The following is a 10728-nucleotide window of genomic DNA, read 5'->3' as shown; positions in this document are numbered from 1 at the left end:
TGGCCAAGGCTGCAGGAACATATATGCTGGTGTCCCTGAGGCTGCTTGATGCAGCGGGAAAAGTAGGCTTGGAACCAGCCAGATTTGGATTTGAATCCATCTTCTCCCACTTACAGTCAGCAAGATTCCTATCCCTAGGCCTTTGGGTGCTTATCTGGGGAATGTAAAAACAGGATCAGTATGGAAATTTCTAAGACCATGCCCACAACAAATGGCTCTGCCTTTTCCTCCCCATATTAAAATCATCATCTGGCTCTTACACCCGCTGTGTGAATAATGCCTGGCATCTCCACAGGCTTTAGGGTTTGTAGGATGCTTCCATGTAAGCTGTCTCACTGGAGGATTCGCAAGTGAGATAAGGAGTATCATCAGCCCCACTTTAGAGACTGGGGAAGCGGACCAGATGGAGAAGAGAGGCTCCAAGGTCATGCACCTGGCAAACAGGACACCAGCCCACATCACCTGCTCCCATTCTGCTATGGCTCACCTCCTACGGTTTCAACAAAACCCCCAGCAGCGGGGAACAGGCGCAGGTAAGTCTGGGAGTTTCCCAGTATAAGGAGGTGTGGAGGAACCTGTTTTCCAGCAAATTCACTCAGCTATCTGCTGCTACCGGGAGCCTGGGGCCCAACCCCAGGGAACAGGCAGAGTTCCAGATTGCCTAATCAGATAATTCTGCCCTCGTGCTCTGGTTTTGTACATTCTTGGAGTGAGCCACTCGAACGACTACACCTGCAGAGTCAGGGCCAGTGCCTTGTCAGGTAGAAATGTCAGTTCTCGATTATTCCCCACTGCTCTGGACAGGAAGACTGTGAGAGTGACTAACTGGCATTCAACACAGCTTGTTTTTATTGAGTGTCTCCTCCAAGGAGGTGTGTGGGATGTGACACTTGGGTCACAGCCGGGCTGGGGGGATGAAGCGACAGTGTGGCTGAGAATTCCAATCCAGTGAACATGTCTCCAGTGAGTGGCTGCCCTTGGGGATGGTGCCTTCACGGGCTTCTTCCTTTGTCCGCCAGGCTCCATTTGTGCGGAATGCCTTCCTTCCCACAGCCTGGCCTTCTACCGGACCTGCTTCCTCTCCCATCCCTTCCAGTCCATTTTCCAAGGGCAGCCAGCTTGAGGACCTTCAAACCTCAAAGCTTCCTACCTTTTAAGTAGAGACAAACACAGTCTTTAAGATTTGGCAAATACTTGAGTTTTGCTGCTCTTACTGGGCTCCAGAGTTAAAGCCAAGAACACAGTAGACAAAGTCCTTTCTCTTACAGCATTTATATGTTGATAGGAGGAGGCAAGTGGCAAATAAGTCGATCAAGTCAAAGGACCTGTGAGATCATCCCACTTGTCAGCTGAGAGAAGTCACCTGGCCTCTCTAAACTTAACAGAATAATAGAATCAAGAGCTCACTGGTAGTTGTCATTATTGATCTAGAGTTGTGTCACCCTCAGGAGTCCAACACTCCTGATGGTAGACATTTTGGAATTCACTTGTGTCCACATGCCTTGAAACTTCCCCTAGGCACCCTCTACTTCCCCTTCCTTCGGGACATGTCATACTGTACTAAGAAGTCTACTTATTCTCTGTCTCTTCCACTACCCTGAGCCCCATGGGGACATGAATACCTATAAAACCTAGCATGCTGCCTGTTGAATTTGTAGAATGAATGTGTGGTGTATGAGACAAGTAGGTACCTAGTACGTCTTCAAGAAATAGGTTTTGAATCAAGCTCTCTCTAGAAAAGACATTTTAAATACAGGAATTAAATAATAATACCAGATGGTATAGGATCAAGTGCTGAATTATATATAATCAAGTGATACAATGTGTAGTATAGAACTTGAATGGCAGAGGGGCGCCTGGGTGGCTCAGTCGTTTGGCGTCTGCCTTCGGCTCAGGTCATGATCCCAGGGTCCTGGGATCGAGCCCCGCATCGGGCTCCCTGCTCCACGGGAAGCCTGCTTCTCCCTCTCCCACTCCCCCTGCTTGTGTTCCCTCTCTCTCTGTGTCTCTGTCTGTCAAATAAATAAAATCTTTAAAAAAAAAAAAAAAGAACTTGAATGGCAGAGATGGCCAACACAGAGGTTCCCCAGGCCAGCCAAGGAACTAAGGTAGTTGAGGTAGGCAGGATGGGATGGGGGCCTGCTGGAGAGTACATCTCATCTCCAAGACAACGATCGCTTAGTTCTAGCTTTTTGTTGCCGTCATGGAATGTGGGCCTGATGGGCTCACATTGCTAGCTTTTTCAAATAAAGTTGGAAATCTAAACATGAGATTTCTCAAGTCTCCGGATTGTTGACAGCTAATTTAACTTTAAATTCATTAAACAATTATCTGAGATGAGCAAAGAATGTTTGAGAGCACTTATATAACCTCTGACCAAGAGCCCCGGGTGATGGGATGGAGGTTGGGCCCTAATCAGCAATCAATGGAAGAAGCTACACAGGAGGCAGGCTATCAATATGGCCAAGAATTCTGCTAAAGCCTCCATCAAGCACTTATTGAGCACTTACTAACCACCAAGCATTGGGATATAAAAATGACTCAGAACCTGTTTCCTCTAAGACTTTCTATTTGCTCAACTCAAGAAATGTTGTTGAGCCACGATCACCACGTACCTGAACACAGCTCCTCAAGACAAGGGGACAGGCACCTAGACAACTAGGTGTTGTTTCCTACTCATTAGATCTTTGTCCCAGAGTGCTGGAAGCAAACTGTCCTACCTCTGTGTCCCTCTATGCATTCTCCCATCCCCAGCCAACCTACCCAGTACCAGCTGGGGCAAAGCGGCCTACCGCTGCTGACCCTGGCAGAGGTTTCTCAGGCTAACAGACATGGGATGACTCGCCATTGCCTCTGTAAGCCTAACTCATCCCTGTAAAATGGGTACCTCCATGAGCTCACATGGTGATGACACAAAGTGTTCACATAACAGCAACACCTCAGAGCACGTGCCTGAGGCTGTGTGGAAAATATTTTAATTTAATCTGCACAGCAGGCACACAGAAATCTCTTTCTGGCCTAACTTATACTGTGATCTTGGACTTGCTGAAGGACTAACTTCCATCACAGCCCTGCCAATATTGATTGTTCGGGCTCAAAAGTACCTAAGTAGATTGATTTTTTTTTTTTCTCTCTCTCTCTCAAACTAAAAAGGATCCCAGTAGTGTTAGTATATTCCTGTTTCCACTGGTTGGTATGCATACTGAATAAATAATAGTGTTACCCGGAAAAATTTAGGTAAAAGAAACAGTGATGGAAAACAGGGTAGAAGAGGTCTTAAGTTGCATTCTTGATTCCACTACGAATCAGTCTGGTGTTCCAGTGAATGCCTAAGCTTGTCTATCAACAGCACTCCACCCCCACTCCAATCTATTATTTTTTTAAAAGACAAAGAACACTTTGGTAACCTGCATCTTAGGTAGGGAACAAAACAAAAGGAAAAACAAAACACACACGCAAATACAAAAAACAAAAAGCAAAATCAACATGGGGGGAGCAAGTGTCTTCTTGTGGTGGAGGTTAATAGGCACTAATACTCCTCTCCTGTCACTTCCTTCTGTAAGTCAGCAAGAAGGAAATACATCCACCAGGGGCCTCTGCTCATTTGTTCTTCATTTAAGGACAATTAGACAATTCCTACATCCCGTATCCCCAAGGAAAACAACGAGAGCAAATGCTTTCTCTAACTACCGCATGACCTGGTAACTCTCGAAATAACGGAGGTTATGAAATCTACTTTGTGCTAACTTCCAGGGACATGCAATAAAATGGAGCGCAGGGCTTGGAAGCAAGCCAGAACTAAGTCTTCGTTCTCTTTTATACTGTTTCCTTTCTGTGAACTTTTTTTTCCAACCGTGAAGTTTCACAGCATTCATTCTAGAAATAAACTGAAAAGCTTCTCGAGCTGTCCAAGTAAAAAATTCTTTTCTGTGACCTTTGGCAAGAAATACATTCTAGGGAAGAAAAGGAAGAAGCAAACGTCTGTTTACTACCTAATGACTATTCCTTTCTCTCCAGGTCTCTGGGCAAGAAAGGCGAAGGGGAAACGCCAACACCAAAACTTATTCCCTCTCTCATCTCAACACTGGCAGGTGGCGTATGCCTTCCAATTTCTCTTTAAAGCCGTCAGCTCGGAAAAATACGAAGTGAGCAAGCAGCGAAGACCCCCACATCAAGCCCTTGCTCTAAGAAGGCAAGCAGGATTCCCAGTGGCCGACAGAGACACCAGCGTTCAGAGTGTCACCAGCCCTCGGGTTGATTACTTACCAGCTGGATTTAAACCCGCTCCGACGCGGTGGCGTGGCTTGGGCGGAGCCCCGTGGCCCAGGTGGGCGGGGCGGGGGCGGGGATCCCGGAGGCTCTGCGCCGTATGGGAAAGACCTGGGCTCCGGGAGCAAGCGTCTGTCTCTTTAAATGCTAGGGGCTGCGCTCCCGCCCGGGGGAGCCCGGAGCCGGATCTACAATCCCGTCCCTCCCGCTCCGGCGCTTGTTGCTCGCCGGGTCCGAGCGGGAGCTGCCGCCGCCGGGCACCAAGGCTGCTTCCTTCTCCGCCTTCTCGCGCCCCACCTCCCCCGAGAGCAGGTTGAGGGGGAGCCGCAGCCCCAGCAGGAGGGCGGGGTGCGGTGTAAACAGGCATTGCTCCCCATCTTCAAGTCTTGGGGCGCTACGTAGCCGCGGGGGCAAGACATGCGTCGCTCCCCCCTGCCCAGCCTCGCTGCCACCGGCGCCTGGAGAGGAGCGATTGCGGATCCCACACCTGCAAACTCACCTTAGAAGTCTCAAGGTGCGGCTGGGGCAGAGGGGCCAATTCCCCAAGGCCCCCACCTCTCTGCGGGTAAGTTTTCGCAGGTAACCCGAACGTAAGGGCGGGTGAGCGCGCGGGGGAGGGGCGGGCGAGACGTGGGGAGAAAGCGCCGCAGGTGAGCCACGTAGGGTGGCTCACCTGCGCGGGCCGAGCTGCGGGATCCTCGCCGGTTTCCCCGAGGTTGGAGGCTTGGGAGCCGTCTCAGGGGCTAAGTTAGGGCCCTGGGGTAAAGGGAGGGTTAAGAAAAGGGGGGTTGGAGTAAAGTTTCTCTTCTTTACCTCCTGCTTGGGCTTGGCAGGTAGGGCGCCGGCGGAAGCGGTTGGAGCTGCTGATGCAATGGGCGTTTGCCCGGGCGAGGTGAAGTGCTGGGGGCGGGGTAGAGCTAGAGTTGCCCGGCCTCCTGCGACCGTGACCCTGGAGGTGGAGATCGGAGCTTCCCCGTAAAATGGCTCCAGGTGTTCGGCCCCCAGGCCTTCTTCCTCCTCTTAAGAAATCGTCGTTTTCATGGAGGGGTTCCTACATGGCTTTCTTGCTTTCCGCTCCCAACAGGTGGTCTCCGCCCCTGTCCGGGGACCCGTGCCAATGACCCTAGTGGTGGTTTCGCTTTCTCCCCTCTCGGCTGTGTGAACGTGTATCCGCAGCGTGATGGGTAACCAGGTGGAGAAACTGACCCACCTAAGTTATAAGGAAGTTCCCACAGCCGACCCGACTGGCGTGGACCGGGACGACGGGCCCCGCATCGGGGTCTCCTACATCTTCTCCAACGACGACGAGGACGTGGAGCCGCAGCCGCCGCCCCAGGGGCCGGATGGTGGCGGCGGCGGCGACGGCTTGCCCGACGGCGGGGACGGGCCGCCGCTGCCGCCGCCGCAGCCCTACGACCCGAGGCTGCACGAGGTGGAGTGTTCGGTGTTCTACCGCGACGAGTGCATCTACCAGAAGAGCTTCGCGCCGGGCTCCGCGGCGCTGAGCACCTACACGCCCGAGAACCTGCTCAACAAGTGCAGGCCTGGCGACCTGGTGGAGTTTGTGTCGCAGGCGCAGTACCCGCACTGGGCTGTATACGTGGGCAACTTCCAGGTGGTGCACTTGCACCGGCTGGAGGTGAGCAACAGCTTCCTGACGGACGCGAGCCAGGGCCGGCGCGGCCGCGTGGTGAACGACCTGTACCGCTACAAGCCGCTGAGCCCGGGCGCGGTGGTGCGCAACGCGCTGGCACACGTGGGCGCCAAGGAGCGCGAGCTGAGCTGGCGCAACTCGGAGAGCTTCGCCGCCTGGTGCCGCTACGGCAAGCGCGAGTTCAAGATTGGCGGCGAGCTGCGCATCGGCAAACAGCCCTACCGGCTGCAGATCCAGCTCTCGGCGCAGCGCAGCCACACGCTCGAGTTCCAGAGCCTGGAGGACCTGATCATGGAGAAGCGGCGCAACGACCAGATCGGGCGCGCGGCGGTGCTGCAGGAGCTCGCCACGCACCTGCATCCCGCCGAGCCGGACGAGGGCGACAGCGACTCGGCGCGGACTACGCCGCCTCCCGGGCGCGCCCCTGCGCCGGCCCGGGAGGACGAGGCCCGCCAGGCGGTGGTGCACTGAGGGGCGCCCTGAGTGCGGAGTCTTGAGAGGGAGCCTTCCGCAGCGGCCGCCGCCCCCTCCCTCCTCTCACTCCCTTCTCCAGCACCTTCCGGGCCCCATCTGCGCTCCAGGGCCATTTGGAAAAAAGGAGCGTTGGCGAAATAGCGCAGCCAGCTGTGGCTTGAGCTTGTTATCTTGGACGGAGGAGGAAGGGGGAGCAGGTAGGAGCACTTTGGCCGGGGGGCACTTCCTGCCCTCCCGTTGGATCAGTCTTCCTTTCCGAGGTGGGCCAAATGGTGGACTTGCTTGATACTTAATCCTTGCTGGACCCGGGTCCAAAATCGACCCTTCTTACGCACTCGGGGGTGGAGGAAAGTTCGGAGTACCAGTGCCTGCTATTGCGTCCTTCCTGCTTCTCCTCCTCCTCCCCTGGGCTTGGGGGGTGCCCTGTACTGAGGCCTGAGAGGGTTTGTGGGGGCGCCCTGCCAGCACGGAGAGCTGCAGATTTGCTACCCCCACCCCTGAGGGGGGGGTGTGGGAGTGTGGGATATGGGAAGCCGGGTGATTTACTTTGGGGGATTCCTGCGGTTTAAGGCTGGAGAGACCAGGCCCGGGTCTGGGAGCAGCAGACCACAACCAAGCAGCCCCCCGTGAAGTGTAATAAATAGTTGGGTAAACTTGGGCTACACAACAAAGACTTTGCTACCGCCCCCTGCCCACCCCCACCGCCAAGTAATTCATCTTCTGGAGCTGACTTCCAGGAGAGTCCCCTGCTCCAGCCACCACTTCCCAGGTTCCGAGTAAATCATTGTCACAGGCCAGCTAGGAGAGGGATTCAATTATGATTCTGTCTTGCCGCCTTTGTTTCTAGCCTGCTTTTGTAGGCACTTGGAGCCGCGTTCTTACCAAAGGAAGGAAGCCCTCTGTGTCTCTGATCTAATTAAAACTGCTTGGCTGTGTTCATCTGCAGGTCACATAGGGGGTTCGCTGGTGCCACCCCATAAAGTATCCACTACAGAAGCAGTCAAATGGGGTTGCCCTCGCAGAAATTAATTTCCCACTCATCACCTAACCCCCTTCCTGGACAGTGAAGGTAACCTTTTGTAAAAGGCGAAAGATTTATGCGATCTGAAGAGAAACCAGAGTAAAGGTAACCTTTTGTAAACTGTAAGGCTTTGGTGGTGGACCTGTGATTTTTTTTTTTTTTTTTTTTTTTTTTGCCTCCTCACTGCCCCATCCCCCTCACTCACTTTTGTTCTGCCGGTGATAAAATCTTAGGCTTGAGGTCTATTCAGTGATAAGGTGTTTTGCTAGCCACACCTGATGCAATTTAATCAAGAGGCAAAGTCTTGTTATATCACAGCCTTCTCTTTGTTCCTTGGAGAACTCTCCCTCCCCCCTTTCAGTGCGATTTCGCAATTAAGAGGGGTGACAGCCATCACAAATTAAATGCCACCTGGTGTAGTCAGCATCGAATCTGGTGACAGTCCTAGGGCACAGGTTGGTGGTTGTGAGATGTGTTGGCAGCAGGCTGGCCTGTACTCTTGGGTTCTGCTGCTGATCCTGTTTGCTGTACTGTGGGGCTTCTAGAAATTTTTACAGCCCATCTCCTGTATTCACGTGAGCACTTGGATGATGTGTGCCCTCGATTTCACAGTGCTGTTTTGCTGCAGATTGGTACTGCTAATGCCGTCTCAAAAGTCGCATGAAGTTTTCCTTTCTCTTGGGTGTCATTTTAGATGACACCGAACAAGTCCTTTTCTGAACAAATTCTTAGAGTTGGAATGGAATCCTATTTGAGCGTCGTGTAAAACCCAATCCTTGGGTTTTCTCCCTGGGGGTTTCTAACTCATGCAACAAGACTTGAAGGATTTCCTTGTATACTTTTTTCAAACTTGGAAGTTGATGCCATAATTTTTCAAAGCCTAGACTGTCGTAGCACCTCAATATGAATTTAATTTTAGGGGCATTTGCTGTGTCCCTGTTCTCAAAAGCATCACCAAGCAGGTCCTATCCCTTTGCTACAGAGGAACCACACTCAGCCATAGTCTGGGACTTTGGAGAGATGTCAGTCACCTGTGGGAAATGTAGATCTAGTTTTCATGTGTAATAATCTCTCAGCTTTGTGTTTATATTCTCTTGTTCATGGAAAAGCCAAGCAAGGTAAAAGATATTTAGGAGAGCCTCACACATCTAACAGATAACGGGGTTTTTTTGTTTTTATGCTTAACACGGTAGTTGAAAGACCAGTGTGCAGACAGGAAGAGGGGAGAACAGAACAGAACAGCACTGTCTAGCAGCTCTGGGCTGGCTAGCCAGCTAGCTTTTCCACTCCCCTATCTCTGTGGGCCTCCTTTGCCCTCAGTTAGAAAGTGAATGTCATTGGTCCCACGGAGGTAGGTACACCAGTGACTGTTGTTACAAAGAAACTGCTTTTTGTGGGAAGTCTCCACCTGAAGGAAGAACTCTTAGAAAATCCACATCTATAGTAGTAGTCTGCCTCTAGACAAGAGGTTTTTTGAAAATGAACTAGAAGAGAAAATCCATCCACTCCAGAGACTGTTTTCCCATGTCATGCGAGCATTTTTACTGGCTACCAGAGGTGTGAAGTACATAATACGAAGAATGATTCCATTGGAAGTTTTCTTAGGGCTCTCTGAGGCTCTAAAGCACCAACCAACCAATGGAGGCTCCAAGAAAGGGGAATCTGTCCACGCAGGCCTTTCCTCAAGGTGGCAGTGTTGCGGATAAGTGAGTTCACAATGTCCAGGCTATGGCTACATCTGGCACTTTAAAAATATATATATATTTAATAATTTTTGTTTCTCCTTGGGAATAAGACTTTAGAACTATTTTGTACTGTGAATTATGTATGTTCTTTGAAAGAAATACTGATTCTAACGTTCTTCAGAAGCTGTGGCAGGGATAAGCAGGACCCCGGACTGGATCACATACTAAAAGCAATGAAAACAAATTCTATTTTCTTATTTGAGCAAATATTTTATTGAGACTGCTTATGTATGTCAGAGGAGCCCACAACATCAGCTACACAACTTTTGTATCAAAAGAACTCGTGGTTTTTGTAGCTTTTATTCCACATGTAATTTAAAATGACTTTATAGCACTAAAATGCCTATAGCAGAAGACTTAACACCAGACCTTTAAGGAAATTTTTAGTTTTTATGAAAAATTACACTTCAGTGGTTCAACTTCTCGTGTCTTCCGTGCTTCTGGCCCTAAGAGCACCACTAGACAACACGACAACCACATGGAAACATATTTTTGGAAGCAAAACTTTAATTTTATACGACATACGCTATGGAGAGTGAAGGAAAATTAATGACTACTTGTTTTCTATTTTTTTTCTTAACAAAATGGAATCCACTGTGTCGAAGACTCTTGATATTATGTGATTGTCTAACCATTTTTTTAAAAAATACATTAGAATAAAATCTACGATCATGGTCAACAAATGGTTTTGTTTGGAAAGTTACATTTTATTTGTGAAAAAAAATTTTTTTTTTTAAATCATGGTAACTACAAACTTGACTGGTTTATTCAAATTTTCACTATGTTTTGTTAGCTATAATTCTTGTGACCCCTGGAGAATTACATTAACTAACACAGTAAATTCTGTGTATATTTTATTTCCTAGTGAATTGTGTAAACTGTATTTTTGTTGAAGAATGTATGTTAAATCAATGTTATGTTCTCATACTACTTCTTGAGAAGGAGGTTCCGATTTGAAATTGTATCATTTCCTTCAAAATGAAGGGCAGTGTTTAGTTAAATAAAAGATTGATGACATCTTTTGAACCACTTCCTCTCCACTGTCTTATTAAAATAAAATCTGTAAAGTCCTTTTGGAAAACGCTGTAAGGGTGTCCAATAAACCATCTATTAGTGTTAATTGAATTTATATTTTTTCCACTTGTATACCTCTTTCTGCTGTATGTGGTTTAAAAATCAAGCTGCAGTTTTTCTGAGAATATTGGTGTGTCTCATCTTTACATTGCTCAGTAAACATTTTGATGAATTCATTTAGTGACAAAGCCCTCCCTGCATTTGCTCTGCGAGAATTAATCACCCATTGCTCCTAGGTGCTCAGTGTTCCTGAAAAAATGTCTCATAAACATAAATTTTCAGTGCACATTGATTTTCAGAATCAATGCAAACATTGCTGATCACCACACTCCCATATTGGAATCTACACTGGGGCGTTTCGGTATTAAAATCAGTTGCATCTTGGGTGATTGCAGTTTCAGACAAAGGGAGTGCACTCACTGGGTAATTGAATTATAGAAAACGGACAAATGTGACCACTTGGCACTGTTGGCATAATAAGGGATGCAGAT

The 10728-nt window shown here is 49.2% G+C and overlaps 1 protein-coding gene and 1 pseudogene across 1 annotated transcript; one reads left to right on the top strand and one right to left on the bottom strand.

The window, feature by feature from the left end:
- The first annotated feature begins 4490 nt into the window (after positions 1–4490).
- On the top strand, positions 4491–10192 carry LRATD2 (LRAT domain containing 2). The gene is made up of 2 exons (XM_021688444.2): positions 4491–4834; positions 5354–10192. The coding sequence occupies exon 2, from the start codon at positions 5450–5452 to the stop codon at positions 6392–6394; it is 945 nt and encodes a 314-aa protein (XP_021544119.1). The 5' UTR covers positions 4491–4834; positions 5354–5449; the 3' UTR covers positions 6395–10192.
- Positions 7395–7521, bottom strand: LOC123324640 (annotated as a pseudogene).
- Positions 10193–10728: the final 536 nt, after the last annotated feature.

This window comes from Neomonachus schauinslandi, chromosome 4 (assembly GCF_002201575.2).
Source record: "Neomonachus schauinslandi chromosome 4, ASM220157v2, whole genome shotgun sequence".
NCBI classification, from domain to species: domain Eukaryota; kingdom Metazoa; phylum Chordata; class Mammalia; order Carnivora; family Phocidae; genus Neomonachus; species Neomonachus schauinslandi.
The sequence above is the reverse complement of the archived record's forward strand: the minus strand, read 5'-3'. Positions and strand labels throughout refer to the sequence as shown.